The 24,309-nt window shown below is 38.4% G+C and overlaps 1 protein-coding gene and 1 pseudogene across 2 annotated transcripts in view; one reads left to right on the top strand and one right to left on the bottom strand.

Annotated features, from left to right (window-relative positions):
• Positions 1-261: 261 nt before the first annotated feature.
• The window catches only part of TRIP11 (thyroid hormone receptor interactor 11), a 67,668-nt gene continuing 43,620 nt past the window's right edge, over positions 262-24,309 (bottom strand). For both annotated transcript variants that reach the window (XM_008148430.3, XM_028155929.2), the window contains exons 16-21: positions 23,682-23,781; positions 11,800-11,881; positions 10,006-10,120; positions 9,493-9,609; positions 7,039-7,183; positions 262-3,690 (exon numbers count right to left, since the gene is read on the bottom strand). In XM_008148430.3, coding sequence (XP_008146652.2) covers positions 3,470-3,690; positions 7,039-7,183; positions 9,493-9,609; positions 10,006-10,120; positions 11,800-11,881; positions 23,682-23,781 — 780 coding nt within the window. In that variant the 3' untranslated portion in view covers positions 262-3,469. The remainder of the gene's footprint in view (positions 3,691-7,038; positions 7,184-9,492; positions 9,610-10,005; positions 10,121-11,799; positions 11,882-23,681; positions 23,782-24,309) is intronic.
• LOC114234069 (small nucleolar RNA SNORA48) lies at positions 7,788-7,932 on the top strand (annotated as a pseudogene).

Below are 24,309 nucleotides of genomic sequence, written 5' to 3'. Positions count from 1 at the left end.
TATTCAAGTTCCACATCTAAGAAAAACTAAGACAGGATTGACTGATCATCTTGCAGAAACATGAAGGCCGGATGATGCATAATATCACCTCTGAACAGGCTGGCTAAAACCTCTCAGATCCTCTTTTCATACGTTATCTTATGGTAAGCCCTGTGAAACTTCATACTTAACATTTCCAAGGCTCAAACAGTATCCTCACAGCAGACATCCGGCGAGCACTTGAAGACATTAGCTTCAGTAGTTGATCAACGGCTGCTATAAACAACATGTGTAAGTCATTTCTCCCCCTTCTAAAGAAAAAGTCAGCAGCTGTTTGCTAAAAAATCTTTTTTTTTTTATTGTGGATGAAGACATCGCCAACTCACATATATCATTTTTATTTGGAGTATTTTTTGCCTTGCAGTGCTCCTGAGAAATTCAGAAATGCATTGACTTTAGTTCTATAAAACACAACCCAATACTATAGTTGGGTTGTAAATTTCCCCCATTTAGTTATTTCCCTAAAAATCAAGACAATTTATCAATTTTAAGTACAGAAACCTTAATAAGTTAAAAAGTAAATACTGGCAAATAATCACAAATGTCAGAACATTAAAAGTGTCTTTACTTTTTCCATAGGAATATATAAAATAAATATCAAGTATAACTCACTTGATATTTACAAAATTAAATTTTTTGATGGAAGACGCTTTAAATACTTTGATATATGAAAAACTTCATTAGCTTTATAAATCAAATTCAAATGCTCTAAGTTTGATACATAATAGCTCTCTCTAAGTATTCTCATCCCTCCCCTGTCCCTGAAGACACTTTTATATTTTCCACCTAATGTTTAAATAAGTTATTTTGAGAGTGTTTTTCTCCCTTTTGATTAACCATTGAATGGTTAAAATAAACTGGAGGCTTTATTTGGGGGGATATTTAATATTTTAAGTGGCTGATTTTAAGGAATTCAATTCTTTCCTCTATTTTTTTTTTCTTTTAAATAAATAATGGCAGGAAACTAAAATTCAAACAGCCATATGATACAGAATTGTACTAAATCAAATTCAATGTCTGGCTGGATTTTCTATTATAGTATTAGCAGTTGAAAACCATTAGGAATGTTGTGAAAAACTGTGGCAGCTAAAGCAAAATTCAACCACAAATCCTAGTAAGTTTGCAGAGAAGTAAACAGTAAAATTACTGTAGTTAAACTACTGCAGTAAATTATTGTTAGAAATGTCCTATTGCTGACATTAGAATTATATGCTTCATCATTGTATGGCTGGTTACTAAGAAGATTCCTTGAGCAGATGGTTCATCTCTGACACAACTTAGTTTCAGGAAAGTAGATGAGTTATGTCTGGTTTAGATCAACAAACACTTAGTATGCATACCAGTCAGCTATAGTTTCAATGATGATACAACTGAAACATTAGGTACTACAGCTTCAGTTCAAGGTCACATAATTAAATAGCAGCCATGTAAGGTCATGCTGTATGCCCATAACAGCTTTCAAACTTATGTTAAACTATGGGGTGAAGGGAGATAGGCTGTTTTGAATCGGGAAGGAAATACTTAAGATGTCATAAAAGGCATTTAAAATATGATGACATGCTACTTAAATACCCACTACTTAAATTTTAATTTTCAAATTATAGGAGAAAAACTCTTTGCATTTTCTATTTCTTCAAAATGAAGGATCATGTGTCTTTTCTTTTTTTTAACTTAGAAATTTTTATTTCAGATGCTCCACACTGAAATGAAACTTCAATGGCAAGCAGCAAATAATTCAGGCCGGTCAGTGAAAGTATCTTTGAAAGGATCCCAAGGGTAATAATTTTATAAGAGAAATAATGGGCAAAACAGACAGGAGGCAGTTTGGCAGTTCTAATATAGAACTGGATGACCACGCCTTTAAGCACACTAAATAAAGAATGGCAACATAAATAAGTTAGCTAAGGAGAGGGGACGTTGTGAAGCAGCAATGTCTCAGTTACTGAATTCCTCAGAAGAACCAGTTTCACCCATCAACACATAAAGACTTCCAATCTTCTAAATACAGTAGGAAGTATACAGTTAATCACAGCAAAATTTACAAGTGATCAAATTTAGCCCTGGCCAGAGCCAGAACTATTTACATATTTGGATTAATATCATTTCCACCTTTCCTTGTTATACAGATGTTTCTATTTTAAAGGCATACTGAAATTTACAAAATTTGCAAGAAATGTCTTTAAATATACAACTTCAACAACTAATACAAACATGAACATCCTGATTAAGTTCCAAGCCAGGATTTATGACAGGTTTATAAAAAATTAAAGAAATACTCCCTTATTCTTAAGTTCCCAACACCTGGTGCTGGTGTTGCTGAAGTAATTCCACTGCCCTTGGTGATCATGAAGATGCGAGTGGACAATTCCTGGACTGACATACCTCTCACAGGACATCTCAGACAGAGGAAGGAGGGGCCGTGTTTAGTGATATTGCTAATTATAGTTCCGTAAATGCATCTGTACGATTTAACACTTACATGACAGTTGTGTGTATAGGTGCGAAAAAACAAGTAGTTTTAAGATGATAACTTTAAAAAGATACCTTAGCTCTTAAAACCAAATCATATACCCATAGTATGCACTTGACAACAAAAAGAGAAAGGCTGATACACGCAATAATTTGGATGGATTTCGAAGGGCATTGTACTGAGCGAAAAAAGTCAATCTCAAAAAAGGTTACATCCTATAGGATTCCATTTATATAGCACTCTACAGAAATGGGAGAACAGTGAGTGGTTGCCAGAGGTTAAGGGAGGGGCTAAAGAAGGAGGTGGCTCTGACTGTAAAAGGGTAGCACGAGGGTTTCTTGATGTATCTTTTCTGTAGGGGTGGTCACATGGATTTACACATGTGATAAAGTTGCATAGAACAAAATGCACACACATTCCACCTCAGGACACCTATGTCCTCCCAGGGGCACCCTTGCTCTTGTCCTGTCTACACCAAGTCCTCTATCCAGATGATTAATAGACACTTGAGATCAATTTTCTGCACGATGCAAAGAAGCCACAGCTATTATTTCTTCTTCCTTTTCTTTTTCTTTTTTTTGGGGTAAATCTCATGATTATCTTTAAAAGACAACCACATATCTCGACTAGCCTAAATTAACTTGAAAATCAGAGAAGGAAATTAAAAGCTGACATATAGCTACTTTTATTTTACTTACTTCCGTAAGTTAAGATTAAAAAAATCAAATGTTTCTAGCCTGAATTAGGTTAAATCAGAGAAGGGAAAAAATATATAACAAACACTTCCTCCTGTGACACCTACAATTTCTAAAAACAGTAAGAATATGTTTTATTAAATTTAAAGAAAGTACAACTGCAAACAAATACATGACTTTTTCCAAAAGGCCACTTCGTGATAAAGTACATACGTTTAGTGTTTCTCTAAAGTGCTGTGCATGTCGTCTCTGGCTTGAGAGTCATCTATTGATTCAAAAGGTCCTTCAACACAACCCCGGCACTGTTGTCCGGCGACACTGGCAAAGGCGTAAATGTGGGCAGCACATCTGAAATGGGTTTCAAAAGGAGGTGCCCAGGCCCACCAGGTCCAAGTCCAGCCGGGTTCATGAGAGGCACAGCCGCAGAGCGGGGAGCCAAGAACGGACTCACATCTGTTCTTCTCCCAGACCTGGGTTCTGTCGTATCTAAATGACAAAATGTGGATTAGTCAGTCTCCTATATGTTATTTAGTCAGCACTATACAAGTGTTTTAGGTTCCAAGATTTGACCCCTAAAAAAATTTAATTCATATGCTGCTGGGTTCTGGATCCGATGCACAGGGTCTATGAAATATAGAAGGACAAGAGAAAGAAATGGGAGAAAGGAAACAGGACAGAAGGATATTTTTGAATGTGTAACTAATACTTCATTAAACTCATTAATGTCATTTTATATTTAAATACAAGTTACATAACTGATAAACTTAATTTACTATTGAAGGGGAACAAAGTTTTGCCTCTTAGGACATTGATTTCTAAGCGGCAATTAAGACTCAGAAAGGAACTTTGAGCCTCCCCTTCCCTGCCTAGGAGATTGGGAGGGAGAGACGGACTGCAGCAGGGACTCTCCGGAAGCTGGCCTCAGCAGCCCAACCTGGACTGTGTGTGGTAAACAGGAGGACTTGGGCAGGGCCTGTTAGCTAGATGCCCACCGTGTTCCAATGTATCTGACTGCTGAGCACGGATTTCCCTGCCACGGGTGCTCCGGTCTTCCTCAACTACCTGCCCATTCTCACTTCTGAAATCTCAGAACCCTGCCCGTCCCCCCTTTCTCTGCTGTCCAAAATTTCATATACATCCAATGCTGCCTGTCTTGGGAATTCTCATGTGTATGTGAGCCCCCGTCCCATGTACATATATTAAAAATTTGATTTTCTCCTGTTATTTTGTCTGTTAATTTGATTATTAGTTCAGATAAAAGAACTTAGAAGGTGGGAGGAAAAGTATTTTTTTAGCTCCCATACTACAACAAATCCAGGATCAAAGATTAAACTGATCCTTCAACTCCTGGAGCAATCAGAACATCAGGGGCTTTTGGGTCTGATTAGTACCAATCGAGCTGGTACAGGACTTGTAACTGAATGGAGGAGAGGAGGAAAGAGGGAGGAGGGGGAAGAGACTGAGGGGAGAAGGGGTAAAAGAGAGGGAGAGCCTGCCATAATGAATTTTGGAATCCTCTTTTAAGATGTTACAACCTAGTGTAACAAGAAAAAGTATTTTTAGTATAGTCTACATCTGTTAAAATTAAGACTTTTCACTAAATTTAGCAGCCAAAACTTTTATCTAAACAACAAATAAATTTTACTACTTCCTCTTTCTCTAAAAGTTGAAGAAAATATAACTATTTGTCTAAATGACTAAGCAAGTTTTTAAATTTTCAAAATATAAATTATTTAATATCTTATTCAAAATGTAGTATCTGACATGTGATATAATTATAACATACTAGAGGCCCAGTGCATGAAATTCGTGCACAGGGAGGGGGGGAGTAGGGAGGGGCTCCTTCAGCCTGGCCTGCACCCTCTCGTAATCCAGGACCCTCAGGGGATGTCCGACTGCCTGATCACCCCTAACCACTCTTACTGCCTGCCTCATTGCCCCTAACCACCTCTGCCTGCCTGATCACCCCTAACTGCCTCATTGCCCTTAACCACTCTGCCTGCCTGCCTGCCTGATTGCCCCTAACCGCCTCTGCCTCGGCCCCCACCACCGCGGCTTCGTCTAGAAGGACATCCAGAGGGTCGTTCAGCTATCTGGTTTAATTAGCATTATTACGCTTTTATTATTATAGATGTGTACCTTTACAGTTCCACTAGCAAACATGTTAGTTTGAATTAAAATATAAAGATTTCAGGGGAAAAAAGAGACCTTACAATAAATAATCTTTTTGTAGTTTAGAGGATATATTTAAATTTCAACTCAAGAAATTTTACTGCATGGTAATATAGGGGATATGAATATAAATAAGACACTTATAAATTAGTGGAATAAAAAATTATGTACACAGCCCTGGCCAGTTTGGCTAGGTGGTTAGAGTGTCAGCCAATGGACCAAAGAACTGCGGGTTCAATTCCTGGTCAAGGGCACATACCTCAGTTGAGGGCTCTATCCCAGGGGCCCTGCAGGAGGCAACCAATTGATGTCTGTCTCTCTCTCTCTCTCCCGCCCCCCCCCCTGCCCCGCACCCTGCTCCCTTTTTCCCTTTCATTTTCTTGGAAAATCAATGGGAAAAATATCCTCAGACAAGGATTTTATATATATATTTATAATTTATGTATATATATATATATATGTATATATATGTATATGTGTGTGTGTGTGTATATATACTATCTAATAATAGACAAATATGCAAATTGACCGCACCTTCACTACGCCCAAGCCACGCCCACCAGCCAAGCCACGCCCACCAGCCAATCAGGATGAATATGCAAATTACCCAACAAAGATGGTGGCTAATTTGCATATCAAGACAGCGTAGAAAGAAGCCAAGAGCTGCAGAAGGGAACAAAGCTGCAGAGAAGCAAGCAAGCCAGGGGGAGGAGAAGGGAGGAGCGGAGGCGGGGCCGGGGGAGAAGGGAGGAGCGGAGGTGGGGCCTGGGGAGAAGGAAGGAGCAGAGGCGGGGATGGGGGAGAAGGGAAAAGCAGGCGGGCTGGCGGAGAAGGCGGGGTGGCGGAGAAGGCGGGGTGGGGGAAAAGGGAGGAGCGGAGGCGGGGCCGGGGGAGAAGGAAGGAGAGCGGGCTGGCGGAGAAGTTAGAAAAGTAGGGGGGCTGGCGGAGAAGGCGGGGCGGGGGACAAGGGAGGAGAGCAGGCAGGGCGGGGTAGAGTGCAGCAGGAAACCCTATTGCAGGACTTTTCCTGCAACGGGAACGCTAGTGTGTGTGTAAGTATGTGTGTGTGTGTGTGTGTGTGTGTGTGTGTATATATAAAAAAAACACATACTGTGGTACCACCAAACTACTTGCTTCTAGGCACATCTTTCATTGTATAAGAATGCTTCCTAACATTCTTGGATATCTAAGCCAGTTTATTAAACTACTCTTATAAATATTAACATACCAAGGTTGGGGTATTGAGCATAACAGATTTTCACAGGGGAAAAAAAAAACTTTCTCTAACTGTAAACTACACTTCTCTGATTAGAAATAAGTACCATGAGTGCGAAAGGAAAACAGGTGCCCAAACAAAGGCTTACCATTTAATCACCTTTTCCAAGAAGAATAATTCAAAGTGCCTTATACAGAGAGAAACAATGATACCAATTTACAAAGGAAAAATATTACATATTTTTTAAATTAATCTAAGCCAATTAAATATCAGGAATATATGAAACCACAAGAATATATGAAGCCAAAATATAATGTCTTACTGGAATTTTAGAAGTAGTCACTGCACATTTTCAAAAACATTAAAAATTTAGTTAATATCACTATAAAACATCAAAACTTATACATTTCATTTCTTAAATTGAAAAAATAAATATCTGGTTTTACCTTTAAAACTTTCCGGTACATTTATATCTAGTTTTCTCCTTCTTGGTGAGTCTAGCGGTTTCATATCATGAACAGAAAGCTTTGGTGGTGGAATAGATGGATGAGATTCTGTTTCCAGAAATTTAACAAAAAGTTCTGAAAAAGACTAAGAAAAAAATATTTCAGTCATATTAGGCAGATATTAAAATTGTATTCGCTACAACTCAGAAAATATACCAGGTATTCTAATTAAATATTAAAAACTAACCATGCCATCTGAATCATGTATGTATCTATCTATCTATCTATCTATCTATCTATCTATCTATCTATCTATCTAAAAGCCTAAGTGACCAGCTGACTGGCCGGTAGCTATGATGCACAATGACCACCAGGGGGCAGATGCTCAACACAGGAGCTGCTGAGCGACAGCAACTTTGCAGAGTGCCCTCTCTCACTCCGGGACCCCTCGGGGGGATGTCGGACTGCCGGTTTTGGCCCGATCCCTGCAAGCCAGGCCAAGGGACCCCACCTGCCAGAAGGACCCCGCTCACTCCGCAGACGCCCTTCAAGCCCCGGCGCCACCCCAAGTGCAGCCAGCCAGGGAGGGACTGCGGGAGGTTGGCTCCAGGGCGAGTCCGGCACGTTTCACGCAGTCCGGCCCCGCTGACCACCTTCTAATTAATTTCCTTTCAATGTGCCCGAATCCGTGCACTGGGCCTCTCGTTTCTTTATAAGCTTTATGAATAATTAAAATGCTAGCACTTTTAACCCCCTGGCAATGAGCAAGGAGACACCTGATTGGTGGTGTTGCTCTTATATCAATCAGGGGCAAGGCAGATGTACAGTCCTTAGTTCATCCTAGCTTGATGCCTGTATCGGTGGCCACAACTGTTTCATGCCTGAGACACATAAAATTATAATTCCTAGTTCTTAGAGGGGAAGAGATCAGAAAAACTGGTCTCGTAATAAGTAGACTATTAATATTAACTGAGGCTTAGGAGGGGATGTAGTTTTAAAATGTTTGTGGAGACATTGTAATTACTCTAGTAACTTCCAGATAACAGTAAGTAGACAGTTCTAGCAATTCCATTAAGAGTGAACAGTCACCTAACAGTTTTTGTGGCAGTTGTGCAAATGGATATATGTCATTCTGCACATAAAACTGGATGCTATGAGAATAATAAGTGGATCACTATTGACTTAGTGAAAGTTGGGTGGAGGTTTAGTATGGTAATATTGTAATTATTTCAGAGGGCAGTTACTGTGAATCATATATCCTCAGGAGCCAGAATGTGTTCAAATCCTGAGTCTCTGCCATTTAACTGTCAGTGTAGTCTTAGATGCATTTAACCGGCCTGCTTCTCACCTGAAAAGTGAGTTTTAGTGATGGTGCATATGAGTTGTTGGGAAAAATAAAACATGAGAAGTACTTAAAATGGGGCCTGGCATTTGTAGCCATAATATATATGTGAGCAATTATCTTTTCCTGGGTTCAGGAAAAAAAAAGTGCTAGCACTTCAGTGACAGAGGTATCAAGTAAAAACTTAAACATAATAATTTTTTATGACAACACTTCACAAACCTATGGTTAGAATTAGTCACCTGTTAACACTTAGATTTCTTAAATCATTTTAATAACTGTTTACATACACATGAAAACTTGTATTGACAGAAAACAAATGTTAAACTCATTCTTCTAAAGTTACACACAATCAATGAATATACAAAAGCTCACTAGTAACTTTATTAGATTAAAATCATGTAGTGTAGACCTTTCCTTTAAACTTCAGGCCATCCCATTTAAAATGGGTTTTATCTCTATCGAGTTGTGGGTAGATCACCTATCCTCAGTTTCTCTTCATTAAAAAATAAATAGAGAAATAAACTCCACATTCTAACTCACGGTGTTACACAATTCAATCAGCCCACTACATGACAGGCACTATTTTTCGTGTTTATTAACTATCTGCCTCCTCCAACCAGAGGAAGTTCGGCGAGGGAGGCACTGTATCGGGTGTGCTGCTGCATCCCCAATGCTTAACATTCTCAATGCTTAGAATAGTTGGGTACACAGCACGTGCTCAATAAGTACTACTCATTGACTCAATGACTAAGTAGATACATACATGCATAAAAGAAAGCTTCCATCTTTAAGAATCTCATAATTTAGTAGTAAGACAAATGACTGTGTGCCTATAGCATTATGATCAAATACAAATAAAGGAATAATACTTTGAAAAGTAAAAGTACTATATAAATAATAAGGTATTAAAATAAAACCTATATGCAGTAAATTTATTATACCTGGCTTATTATCCTTAAGCTAGTTACATCTCTGGATCTCAGTTTCTACAACTTCAAAATAAAAGGGCTGTATAAAATCACCTAAAAGAGAAATCTGATTTTTGCCAATGAATGTGATGTACTATCATTTGACTATTCATATTCAGCAAAAATAAAGTCAGCTCTTACACTATTAAACACAGATTGCTGATTTGGTCTCAGAGGTGTGTTGGGGACACTTTTTGATCCTCCTCCAAGCCACCCAGTCATCCATCTGGTAACTCCGCCCTGATCTTCATTCAACAACTGAAAAATTATTTTAAAACACAAGAGTATTATCAGTACAAGAAAAAAAACAAAACTGTATTTCAAGTCCAATTCTTAGCAAATGTTTCTTAGTGAGAGAGGCTACAAATACAATGAAATGTCTTCCCAAACACTATCTTGAATAAAAGTTGAGAACTATCAAAATTTCAGCATTCTGATAAGAGGGGTGGCGTATAAGTTATAAAATATTTAAACTGATATTATACAAATTGCACAAGTCCACCCCTTCACTGTAGTATGAAATTATTCCATTTTCAAATTATTAAGAAAATTGTATTCAGGAAAAGTTATATAATATACAGTAAAAGAAAACTTTATATGATGCCACTACTTTAGTTATAAACGTATTCAGAAAGGCTTTTATTATTCAGTTACCTGCTCCATATCCTCCCTTTTGACACCCAGAATGCTTCCCATTAATCGTAACACTTCATGACGCTGGTTCTTTGGTGTGTGGAAATGTCCAATGAAGAGGTTTCTCATTAGGATTCTATGAAAATGAAGGCAGAAACAGCTCAAGCTTACTCTACAAGCTCTCCCCAATATTTAGTGTACCGAAATAATAAATACGTGCTAAACATATAAATATTTCATTAGACTTAAACAATACTTAATTATAAAAAACATTAAGCATATTTGAAAGTAACATTTAAAAATTTTTGATGTGTCTAATTAAGAATATTTCAAACAACCCAAAACGTATACCCAGAAAACATCACTTATGATGAAACCACTTTTCTATCAACTGAGATGGTGACCATTAGTAATACTCAGTGTCTATCTGCATTGATGTCAACCTTAAGGAGACACTTCAAATTTTCCCACCCCACCTTAAATGGTGATGACAGTTCATGTGCTTCATGGCTATGCTTATATTTCCCCATTCACAATTATTAAAAATTTGCTAGTAATGTGGAAATATTTAAAATTTTAATGATATACTACATATATACTTAGATTTCAGATCTAATACATTTGAGCAAAATACGTTCATTTAAGAACAGTAAAAAGAGCAAAAAAGCCCTGACTGGTGTGGCTCAGGGTGTCATCCCATGCACCAAAAGATTGCATGAGACGATTCTTGGTCAGGGCATATGCTCAGATTTCGGGCTCGATCCCCAGGAGAGGGTGTGCAGGAGGCAGCTATCAATGTTTCTTTTTCTCTCTTCCTTCCCTTCCTCTCTTTAAAAGAATGGTAAGAATAAACTTTTTATTTTCTAAGTATGGTACTGTTTTAACTTTTCCATATAGTTTTAAGAAAAAGAATTTGAGCTGGAAAAATCTATTTAAAAGCCAAGAGAAGTCCAGTCAGCATGGTTCAGTGGTTGAGCATCAACCTATGAACCAGGAAGTCATGGTTTGATTCCTGGTCAGAGCACATGCCCGGGTTACACTATCAATCCCCAGTGAGGGGCATGCAGGAGGCAGCCAATTGATGTTTCTCATTGATATTTCTATCTCTCTCTCTTAAATCAATAAAAACATATTCTAAGAAAAATAAATAAAAGCCAAGAGAAGAAAAACTGTTTTACTGTCTCATTAAAACTACCTATATCTCATCACTGTATAAGAAAAAGAAAAGATTTTTTTAAAAACCCAATCCTATCTAATAAAGAGGGAATATGCAAATTGATGCCACAAAGATGCTGGCGCCCACAGCCACAAGATGGCGGCGCCCAGTCCCCTCAGCCCCGGTGGAGATCCCCAGTCCTTTTAGCCCCGCCGGAGGGAGGGGGTGGTGGCAGGTGCCGGTGTGGCCAGACCCGCCCTCAGTCCCCCAGCCTCCCAGGGCCGGCCCCAGGCGCAGGCAAGCCTCAAATGGCAGCTGCCCAGCCAATGCCCGAGGCGCAGGCAAGCCTTGGATGTCAGCTGCCCAGCTGCCCAGGGCCTCCCGAGGCTCAGGTAACCAGGGCCAACCAAGATTTGTGCTGCCGGCAGTGGCAGCAGCAGAGGTGTGATGGGGGCATTGCCTTCCCCTGATTGCCAGGTCACCTCCCACCCCTGAGGGCTCCCGGACTGTGAGGGGGCAGGCCAGGTTGAGGGACCCTATCTCCAGTGCATGAATTTTCATGCACTGGGCCTCTAGTTACATATACACATCTACATGTAGAAGTTTTACCATAAAAGGAGTCTTCATAAAATACGTAAAAGTAAAAAGGCAGAGCATACTTGTCTACTTTTCCTTCCGTGCTGTTTACTAAGTTCATCAATTTCTTTTGTACATCATCCAGCATTTCTTGTCGGAGCTCATCTGTTTTAAAACGTGAATAAAGATAGTCATTAACTGATTAAAACAATCTGGGTGAATATGTAATGAGATTTAAGACATCTTTGCTGTGAATTCTGAATATTTGTACTTATTCAAATTAGGACTATTCAATTACTTCCATTTCATCTCTTCTTTGGTTTAGTGGACTAGGTTTGCTGGTACAGAATCTACCTGGAAGCTAGGGTATGAATTTACTCACACAGTTTACCCCCAATAAAATAATCAATTCTTTAGTAGAAAAAAGAAAAATCAAAGAAAATGATTTTCTTTTGCTTCAGAAGCTTAACAGCAAAGAAGAGATTTTCCCCACTGCTTCCTTGCAGGAAACATTTCCAGAGCCCTCATTAATGGGAAGAAATGGAAAGGACAATTTTAGATTTTTCTTTTTCCATTTTCCTGGCTAGACTCTGCTTTTTGCGAGCTACGAAAAGTATCTAACACAACTAAGAACACAGCTTGGGATGTAGCTGATAGGGCAAATTCTGGGGTTAAAAAAATTTCAAAATACAATTCATATCACTGGTTCTAACATACTAATCAAGATACTATAATTTATGACTGACTCAGAAGGATGTTTGGACTCTCTTATTTTCAAATTCTTATTTTAAAAGAAAGCAGAATCTGTAAAATGTTGGTGGAATAGTTCAAATTTGAGCAGTATTAAAAGCAAAGTCTAGAATTTCAACAGGAAACAATACTCTGTTCATAAATCCAACCATGCCATAGGGCCAAGAATTCCTAGACTAAGGAACTCTCAGCCAAACCCATGGAGTTTACACCTATTACCTCAGAAATGAACAGTTTGAGCTGAAGGAGATGCTTATTAACCTCAAGCTACATTACAAATTTCATTCTGAAAGAAATGAAGACTGCTTTGCCACAGAGCTCCATTTTTCAAATTAAGAGACACATCCACACACTAATTCTGACCTCTTTCCACAAACCTACTCTTTGAGTTATGCTGCATTTTCCTAGTAGTAGCTGGATACAAGTTCCCTTATCAGAGATATGACTTGCAAATATTTTCTCCCACTCTATGGGCTGTCTTGTCATTTCACTTTCTGGATGGTATCACTTGAAGTACAAAAGTTTTTAGTTTTGCTGAACTCCCAATTAATTTTTTTGTTGCTTGTGCTTTCCGTGTCATAGTGAAGAAACTGTTGCCTGACTCAACATCACAAAGATTTAGTACTATGTTTGTTCTAAGACCTTTACAGTTTTAACACTGAAATGTAGGTCTATGACCCATTTTGAGTTATTTTTGTGCATGGTGTAAGGCAGTGGTTCAACTTTGTTCTTATGTATGTGGAAATCCAGTTGTCTTAGTACCATACATTGAAAACTATTCTTTTGGCACTCCTGCTGAAAATCTATTGACTATAAAAGTATGGTTTAGCCCGGCCAGCATGGGCTCAGTGGTTGAGCATCAGCCTATGGACCAGGAGGTCATAGTTCGATTCCCAGTCAGGGCACATATGCCCAGGCTTCAGGCTCGATCTTCAGTGTGGAATGTGCAGGAGGCAGCCAATCAATGATTCTCTCTCATCACTGATGTTTGTATCTCTCTCTTCCTCTCCCTTCCTCTCTGAAATCAATAAAAAATATATATATATATATTTTTAAAATATGGCTTATTCTGGACTTTCAACGCCCACTGCAAGACTTCTGTACATGATGTTTGGCTGCCTGAAAAGCTCTTTTCCATCGGCACTACCTATTAACCCCCTAGCCACCCTTCACATCTTAGTTCCTCGGTCACTTCCTCAAACAAGTTTCCTCTGAACTTACAGATTGAGCCAAGTCCATTTGCTTTCTGTTTTCATCTGTCGGGACAATGACTAAAATTCAGACTTACATATAGTACTAAATATATATAGAAAATATCCAGTTTAACTGTTTGCAATGCCTTATGGGTTTTCTAAATTGCAAAAATCTAAACTGCAAAATGTAATTCATATAATAGGCTAACTTTACCAAACTAGAGATGGTTGCCATAACCATATTATAAAAATGAGGCTTGCGTTTGGAAAATTTACTACAGTTTTCTTTCTTTCCAGTAAGAAATTTAATCTTGGGGGGTGGGGGTGGGGGGAGAGAGAGAGCGAGAGCGAGAAAGAGAGAGAGAGAAAACACAAGACTGCTATTAAAGTTGGAGCCAGTAAAAGACATTTTAGATTCTTAATGTGCACATATGTACTATGAACACATGGTGTTCTTTGAGCTTTTCTAGTACTACATTCTGAATATAAATAGAACTCTCAGCTATTCAGAGGAAAAACAGCAAGTAACTTAACCATTATGAATTAACCATTCCGCTCACGAGCTAAAGTCAGAGCCAGAGTCAAGATGGGCACAGTCTTTGCTTTCTCTCCTCCCCAAGGTGAAGAGATGTAGCAGAGAAAAGATTAAACTTCTCCTGACCCTACCCTTCCTTCCTCTCCAGGATTCCCTTCTCCTATCTACTTTCTTCTAAAATTAATAATTTTTATATTGATTATATATCAAATGATATTCCTGACATATTGGGTTATATAAAATATAGTACTAAAATTAATTACCTTTTTAATGTGGTTACTAAGAAATTTAAAATTATACATGTGGCTTGCACTATTTTTGGACAGCACTGCTTTGGAGCATAACCAGGATATAACCACTATACATACTGTCTCTTATTTAAAAAGAAAAGATAAAACTGAATGATAGACATATTCAGAGTGAAATTCAAAAAGCAAAGAGCTGATTCTGATAAAAATGATTTTACTGAGGTAAATTAGAAAAATATAACTTTGCTCTATGAAAAACTGATCAAGAAATTTGTCTTAAGAGTTTGTCAATAATTTTTCTTAATGAAATTCATTAATCCTACCTAATAATAGACAAATATGCAAATTGACCGTACCTTCGCTATGCCCATGATTGGTCAGGAGGCGCAGGGGGGCGGGACTCGGGGTGGCTGATTGGGCCGGCGGGACGCTGAGCTTGTGTCGCCAGCGGTGGCGCGAGCTCAGCGTCTGCGCCATGGCTGTGCTGCGGCACAGAAGGGGCCTCTGGGACAGCGAGCTCACGTCCAGTCGCGGACCATCAAAAGCGGGGAGCTGGGTGCCTGTCCGCTCTGGCACCAGGCCTTTCAGAATCCTCCGCCGCGCCGGAGGCTTCTGAAAGGCCTGGTGCACCAGCAGACAGGCACCCAGCTCCCCCGCGATCAAAAGCAAAAGCGCGGGAGCTGGGTGCCTGTCCGCTCAGGCACCAGGCCTTTCAGAAGCCTTCGCCATGCTGGAGGCTTCTGAAAGGCCTGGTGCACCAGCAGACAGGCACCCAGCTCCCCCGTGATCAAAAGCGAAAACGTGTAGGGGACCTAGTATTGATATAAAATTGATAAAATCGGTGTTCTGAAAGGTAGGGTCAAAACGTCCTTAAGGCCAAAATATCAGGGTAAACATTTCTTACACTCACTATCAGAATCCAAGCTAGTCCGGAGCTAATGTGACAGAGAACTGATAACTGCACCTCCTTGTAGGCATACTACTTAAATCTAAGCAGTAGTTTAAATGTGTTCTGATATTTGAGTCCAGATAAAAACTTCAGAATTTGGGGGAAGAGGTTGGAAGGTTGGTATGAACTAGGAAAGGTTTAGAAAAGGTTTAGAAAAGCACAGACTTCAGGGTCCCTACAGACTGTCTTTCTCTCCAGGCACCCTGCTCTCCTCCCATCAGAGATTCTGAATATTTCTCCACAAAAACTGAACACTAATTCAAACCACAGTTTGAAATCAGAACTGTATTTATATGGGCAGGCAAAAACATGGTTATTCAGAAATGGGTTTTTAGCCAAATACAATATCCCTGTGAAATAATCTAACATGCCAAAAAAATACTTTGGAAGTTAAAAATAAAGAGAGAGAGAGAGAGGAGGCAATAGGTACACTTTAAGGTTGAGCAATAGTCTAGTTTTAGTCTAAGATTTAGTCTAGTTTAGGGGAGAGTTACTCTGAAAAGATGACATCCTAAAACCTGCCACATCAGAGCCTCTTCTCGATAATGCCTAGAGATGGCACCAGGACCTTCACCACTTGATTTAATCAAAACTGAACACAAAATGCAATTGACTACAAAAGATTAGTACATCATAACTTTACATTTTACTTATGATTAGTAACACTGCACTGTAACACCGTCTTCAGAGAACATCATAAAATTAAGTCATTTGGCTACTTCATGAGTAAGCTCTCTTGGACTAGACTCAAGTCAGTGTTAACAGTCACCTGACTTAGAAGAGAATGGTGGTTGGAGAAGGACTTGAGAATCAGAAGACCTGCATATGAATTATGGTCCTGTCACAAGACTTGGGTATGAATCATGGTTCTGTTACCAGGGTCAGAGTTTGTTGCCTATTTTATAAAAAGAGCATGTTTATCTCCAAGGATTTTTAGAGAGTCTGAGTGATTAAATGTGACTTTTCTAAACAGAAAAGTACTATATAAAGCATAAGTACTCATTCATCTGATTTCATAAAATATCATCTCTCAATCTAGCCCTAACCAACCCACTTCCACCTCTGTCCAATAATATGTATCACTTTGGTTAACATTAACATTGATATTTTCCCTCCATTTTGCCTTGTCATCTTTACAAACCAAGGCAAAGGAATCAAAAGAAGGAAGAAAAGATGTTAAAAATATTATTCTACTTATAGATATTTCAGTAAATAAACTGGGTCTTGTGTCTTACTTGCACTGGCTACCTAAAAAAGAAATTTAAATTTAATATATTAAAGCTGATATAAGAAAATTTACCTCTTCATTTAATTAAATATAATCAAAGCAAAAGCTAGCAATTAGATGCTTTCTTATTACAGAATTTCAACTTATACAAGATCATTTTCATTATAGCACCAAATAATATTTTTAAAAGCTTGGCCAGAGTGGCTCAGTTGGGTGGAGCGTCAATCCCATGCACTGAAAGGTAGACAGTTCAATTCCTTGCAGGGGCACATACTTGGGTTGTGGGTTCAATCCTCAGTAGGGGTGTATACAGAGGGCAACGGATTGATGTTTCTCTCCCCCACCACCACCTTTCTCTAAAGCGTGTCCTCCAGTGAGGATTAAAAAAAAATAAAAAAATTAAAGGGCATTTTATAATTTATTTATATTTGAAGACAGTTTGCTTTGTCTTTTAACTCAATTCTTTCAACATATCCGACAGAATTTTAAGGGGTAGAGTACATGCCGAATATTTTCTTGTTCCATAATTATAATTATTACTAAATCAGAATCAGTAATTTAACTGAAATAGCAAAGTTCAGGTCTACTGGATTATTTGTACAGTTAAATTAGAGTTACTATGTGCATTTGAAAGATATTTTATATAAATATTTAATGTGACCAGATCAAATTTATTCTCTCTACAATCTTTCAGTATGAAATCTGATATTTTGTACAGCACTTTCCATATCAAAACAAACATTTTTTTAAATGTGAGTCAAATTATATTTAATTTATAAAGCTTTACACAGTCCAGCTATGTCCCCCAAAAAGGAAGGCAATTTTGTCCAAAAAAAGTAAAGTCATTATAATAATCTTGCCACTTACTGAATATCATTATCACTATAGAAAATATACCAATGACAAAAGGCTTTCTAAGCCGCAGACTGGACCTCACCTCATTCCTGAAAGCCCCCTGTTGCAAATCAGTACAGAGTAACTCTGACCCCAAAAGGTTATGTTCAGCCAACACAGGGTTTTTAGAAAAAATTGAATTAGGTGTCACAATAAAAAAATGAAATATTTCACATTAAAGTCTACATGTCCGGTGTCTCTTGAAAGAGCTGAAGATCTACCAACACTGGCCCCACATTCCTGCCCGGCAACAGCTGAGTGGAGCTGAGCATTTTCTGCCCCCTCTAAGAAACTCTCCAATTCACCATAGTCTCTACTCAGTCCTATTTGCTCTTTCATATTATAATTTGGGCCTAGTTTACAATTTGTGTTTTGATCCACACTTAAGATTATTTCTTCACATAGCAACCCACTTCCACCTCTGTCCACTAGCACACACAACACACACACACACACACACACACACACACACACACACACACACCTTTAGTCATTACTAGTTCACCAGACCTTTAGCCAGTTTCCAGATTATGTCACATAGCTTCCCATGAATTCCTCCGTCTAGAATGTTCTTCCCCAATCCTAGACGGCTTGGCTCAGTGGATAGAGCATTGGCCTGGGGACTGACGGGTCACAGGTTCAATTCCAGTCAAGGGCATATACCTCGGTTGTGGGCTCAATCCCCAGTAGGGGGCGTGCAGGAGGCAGCTGATCAATGATTCTCTCTCATCATAAAAACAGCAATGATCACTGATGTTTCTATCTCTCCCTTCCTCTCTGAAATCAATAAAAACATTTTTTAAAAAAAAACAACAAAAAAAAAGAATGTTCTTCCCCAACTCCCTGTTGGCTTGGCTATACCTATTTATCATTCAAGTGAGGTCAAGTATACCCTTCACTGGTCTTTCCTACCCTTCCATACCACGTCTACCAAGTAGAATGGATTGCTCATTCCTTTGTAAACAATTTGTTGCCTGTATGTGATTACATGTAGCCTTCCCCTTTTTGCCTGACAGTAAACTTTCTGAAGGTAGGACCTTTGTCCCGTATCTCTAGTGCCTATTTTAGTGCTTGGTACACAACAGAAAACAATGAATTTTTTATGAATAAATGAGTGATTTTTCTGTGTGAGGGGAGACTAGCTGGGAAGAACAGAACACTGGACAAAAGGAATAAATGATTTATGTTCTGAATTATTCATACATATGAGGGAAAATACACAAAACATTAATTCAAAACACTCATCTCTACATAATTAACTTTTTCCTTTATATTTATAAGAATTAATAAAACACACATGTAAAAATATAACCATTAAATTGAAAAGGGCTTAATTATTTATCTAACTGATATAAACTTTTTTCTCAACTAAAATTTTGGCATTGTGTAGTATATACCCAGATGTTTATATCGTCATAAATAACTTTTTTAACCATTTATGGCAATTCAGAAAACTGCATCTGGTATTTCTTATATGTTTCCTCTAAAATCACCACTTCTGCCAAAAACATCTATAAAGAAATCCCTCAAAAGGTTTGGGTAACAAAGCGTCTGGGAATGTATTTGGCCTATGTTCAACAGGACATTATATGTTTTCTTATATAAATCATGTCCTGGAAAACGGAATGTCTTTATTTAAAATAAAAACTCTACCATCCAGCACCCAAAACGTAGTTCCATAAAAAATACTGTAAACTTCTCTTATATTTGTAGTTTTAACTCATGTTTTTATACTTCATTCTACAGCAGGTTTACTGGGTCTCATTTTTACCTTCTTCTAGATTTTCTTTAAAAAAAAACAACACTAAAGCAATTTTCCATTCTCAACTCATAGAAGACTTTTTTTAAAAGCAGTGACCAAACATTCCCTAAAACAACAACAAAACAACAACAACCAGTTATGGAGCCCTTTAAAATATGGGTATAAACTAGCAGACAGGCTAAAAGATTTTCCCAATGCTAGAATCTAAACTTGCACTGTTTATGAAAACTTATTTTTCTTTGTGTACCACAAAATTCACCACCCTTTTGAATAATAGTTATTAAAACAAAAACTATTTTGTTCTTTCCATTTCAATTTTATTCCATCATCTTCATTTAAGCAGGAATTTATTTTAAGAATGATGGTAAAGAACAAGATGTGAAAGAAGAAAAAGAAAAACGTCCAAGCTGGCCATAAACACAGCAAGATAACACTTCTTTCAATGGTTCCACTGTAGTCTAGGTTTACATAGGTGTGTGTTTTCTCATGAATAACAATTCCATGGAAATTATGAACTCTGATCAACTCAGAATAATTATGAGTGATACTGACCTACCTGTTTCATTAAAAAAAAAATCAATAAAAAATAGGGTGGCATGTGAATTAAGTCTTTGGAACTATATTGAAAAAGAATACTTTCAGCCCTAGGCAGTTTGGCTCAGTGGATAGAGCGCTGACCCCCAGGTTCAATTCTGGTCAAAAGCATGTACCTTGCCAAAACCGGTTTGGCTCAGTGGATAGAGCGTCAGCCTGCGGACTCAGGAGTCCCAGGTTCGATTCCGGTCAAGGGCGTGTACCTTGGTTGCGGGCACATCCCCGGTGTGGGGTGTGCAAGAGGCAGCTGATCGATGTTTCTGACTCTCTATCCCTCTCTCTTCCTCTGTGTGAAAAATCAATAGAATATATTAAAAAAAAAAAAAAAAAAAAAAAAGCATGTACCTTGGTTGCAGGCTTGACCCCTGCCCCGGTTAGGGGCACGTGTGGGAGGCAACCAATTGATGTCTCTCTCTCACATCAATGTTTCTCTCCTCTCTTCGATACACTCTAAAAATCAATGGAAAAATATCCTTGGGTGAGGATTAACAAAACAAGAAAAGGGAGGAAGGGAGGGAGGAAGGGAGGGAGAGAGGGAGGGAGGGAGGGAGGGAGGGAGGGAGGGAGGGAAGGAGGGAAGGAGGGAGGAAGGGAGGGAGGGAGAAAAGAATAGAAAAAGAATATTTTCAGGCAAAATGTTGCAAGAATAATTTCTAAAAGGAAGGAACGCACTAATTCTTCGACAAGCCAACATTATCTATTAAAGTACAGCAGCACCTCTATCATCTTAGGATTTTCTTTCATTGTTACTTTCTCTTAGGGGGTAGGGGATGAGAGAGAAGTTCTCACACTGTCAAGGTGAAAGCCCTGGAAGGGTTTGGGGCTCTGCTCAAGCTCCTTCCCATGGAATGCTCCTGCCCCTTAATGGGATTCTCGAGGAACTAAATATGCACTGTCTTAGGAACACTGTTGTGCACCGTTGTCTGAAATTATGAACCTATGGTGTACCTGTGCTCTGTGTCACTTCCTTGAAAAAGGAATCCTATCTAGTTTCTCACACAGCGTCAAAAATGAAGCCAAGTAGTTGGTTGTCCTTAAGTATTTAATGCCTGATAAGGCATCTTCATACTTTCCACCCAGAGCCTGAACTCACAAGCACAGTTACACGTACATGGCACTAACAATTACGTATTCTAAGAATGATAGAAATCATCAACAATTACTGTTTTAATCCTGGTATTATATACAATAGCTCCCTTTTCATGTTTAACCAGACTGAATCATCTCATTTCTGGTAGCAATGACATAATCAGCATTTTGAATAAAATATCACTTTTTAAAATGAGTTTCCTAATATTGTTTAAATGTTGAAACTGCATATCAACTAATCATCAGTCCACATATGCTTAGAAATAAAACAATACTTTGCCTCTACGATTCAAGTCTCTATGTACTTTCTTGCAACAAAAGCCAATCTGTCCTTTTCAAACTTGTTTCTCCTGGCAAATATTTTTGCTGTCTGGCCAAGTTTTGTGTTAAAAATAAAGTACAGTATTACAACATCAATCAACATTTAAAGTACTTAATGATCTGTGAAAGAAAATATACAATGATTCTTTTGAAACAACCAAGCCAATCAAAGTTTTATTTATATTATCAAATCAAGAGTGTAGCTTTGAGAAAATAAAATCACATTTGAGTTTAGAGATATAAAAGCAATATCAAGTACTTAGGTAATAAAAGAAAACAGAATGTTAAGAGGAGTGTAAATGGCAAGAATAGCTTAAAGGCGTAAGAGAACTCTCTCTACTCCCTACTTCCTGTCTATGCAGTACTGGCCTTTTGCCTGCCCTTTCAAATATCAGTTGTATAAGCATAATTAGGGCTTTTTCTACAGCTAATATTGACTCCACAAAATAAGTTCAAAGCTACTATACATTTACAATGAATATTAATTGTAATTTTTTTACATGAATAGGGACCTAGGCCACTTAAGCCTTGTCATTTATAACCTGAAAATCTACTACTGAGAGCTTAAATGGGTGCCTGAATAAGTACTAAGTAGTGTAGGAATTCTGACATTTATCAACTATGATAAGAATAACTCAGGTAGATGTCTAAAAGGGGATGTGGCTTCAGACATTCTAACAGCATGACATACAACACTGAGCTGTCACAGACCGAGGAGTTGGTTCAGAATACTGCTTTTCACCTCCATTAGTTAGCCCTACCCTAAGATAGCAATTCTCTGGCTAATCCCTTGGGTGCCAGTGTGTCCCCTCTGAGTTGCTCATGTCTTCCAGATAATGCTGTAGCTGCACTAGCCTTCAACCTAATTTTCCCAATAAATACTGTCTCCAGATAAAAGCAACCATTTCAACATTGAGGGTACAACAGAGAGGATACTGTCCTTCTTCAAAGGAGATGGAGATATACAGAACAAATATAAGTCAGTCTATAAAAAGCCATTTTCCTGACAGGAAGAAAGACGTAACATGAAAAGAACATGAACTTTGGCCAAGGGTAAAACATCAGAGTTCAAATTTTAGCTTCTTTAACTTATAAAATGGAACTAGTACTACCTACTTTAAAGTTGCTGTGCAGAGTAAAAGAAATAAGACTTAATATACAGTAAATGTTATATAAAATATCCATGGTGCTCAATATAAAACTGTGTGCTTGCTGCCAGTTTCCAGGCCCTCTGAAACATTTAGAACTCCCAGGCTAGCCAAGTCCTACAAAGTAAAAGGAGGACTTTTAGTTAGCCAGTAATCTGCCTCCGAATGAAGTTATTTCGAGAGAAATGACCTCACTTGATCTACCTTATGATTTTCTGTATTCCTAAAAACCTCTTATCTCCTGACTCCTGCTGGATGTAGGCCCACTTACTCTGGCTGGTTGTTTGGTATCCTGTTTCAGAGGTTCTTGTCTGCTTGCCTCCTTAGCCTCCAAGTCCTGTTTCTGTTGTCTGATAGTATCTCTGCTGTGCCATCTCCTTCTACTTCTGCCTGTTTCTAATTTCTATTTTATTTTAGGTGGTACATGAACTTTGACCAAGGGAAAAGTTAATTATGTGCTATGGTGCTACTATGACTAACCCAGACACCTAAAGTTGCTGCATTTCTAGATCCCTTTAGACAATCTTACATTGTTACCTACAAAATGCAGCCCTAGAATAGCTTCAACTTCTTGGGGACCCTTAAATCAGAGATTAAATGAGCACATGCCAGCCTTGTCAGAAGTTAGATTCTACAAAGCACTTAAGAACCACCTGATTTTCTGAGACCCAATTCATAATCCTAAACACAGGACTCAACTTAGTGAACTGACAAAGCTTAAGAGAAACCTTACAAGCATCAAAAAATACATGAGTGGCCGTTATGTAAAGCACCATCTATAATCATAAAAAGCTATTTATGCTCAGACATTCATTACACAAAAATTTACTTTTACTTGATGATATTGCACTCTCTAACACATCAGATGGCTTTAAGTAGGATGGCTTTAAGTAGGATGGCTTTAATTCCCTTTAAGCTATTCTTAAGTAGGACTGATTAGTGAGAAGTCATAAACATAAAAATCAGGTAAATCAAATTAATCCCCTTGATGGTCAACAGGGTCAAGCCCACACAACTGGACTGCCTCAATACCAAGGAAAATTAACTGGACAGCCAGGGCCAATTTATGAGTCTGATTTCACTAGGACCATATTCAAATGGAAGCAAATTGGTTAATGGGAGATGGAAATGGAAGTCACCCACCAAAGGAAGTTGGTCTCACTCAACTGTACCAATGCACGGGGGAAGGTTACAACTGATTCAGTACTAGTTTGTAGGAAAAAGAAAAAAAGGAAAAGAAAAAAAAAAACCTACTTTGTTTTTTAAGTTGTTCAATTTGTTCTTCCTTTAAATCTAATTGCTCTGTGAGTCTTGATGCTGAATCCAATGCAGCATTTGCTTCATCCAAACGCTCCTGAGGAAGAAAAGTTCATTAAAAAGCAGCAGGTAGCCCTACCTGGTTTGGCTCAGTGGATAGAGCATCGGCTGCAGACTGAAGGGTTGTGGGTTCGATTCTGGTCAAGGGCATTACCTCAGTTACCTGAGGGAAGCAACCAAACAATGCATCTCTTTCACATCCATGTTTCTCTCTGTCTCTTCCCCTCCCTCCTACCCTCTCTAACAATCAATGGAAAAATATCCTCCGGTGAGGATTAATTAAAAACAAAAAACAAACGCCAAACAACAAAAAAAGCAGCAAGTAAAGCCCTGGCCAGATAGCTGAACTGGTTAGAGCATCATCCAACATGCCAAAGTTGTGGGCTCAATCTCCGGCCAGGGTACATGTATACATACATAAATATTTAAAAAATAAAAAGCAGCATGTAAAAACTATTTCACAAACATAGGGCTATTAGACTTCCTAGAGTCATCAACACTTTTCATTTCAGTTGATGACCTTGGGCAAGATGAAGCAACTAAGTGTCAAAGATAGAACCCACAC

Source organism: Eptesicus fuscus, chromosome 5 (assembly GCF_027574615.1).
Source record: "Eptesicus fuscus isolate TK198812 chromosome 5, DD_ASM_mEF_20220401, whole genome shotgun sequence".
Lineage (NCBI taxonomy): Eukaryota > Metazoa > Chordata > Mammalia > Chiroptera > Vespertilionidae > Eptesicus > Eptesicus fuscus.
This window is presented reverse-complemented; position numbering and strand designations above follow the sequence as displayed.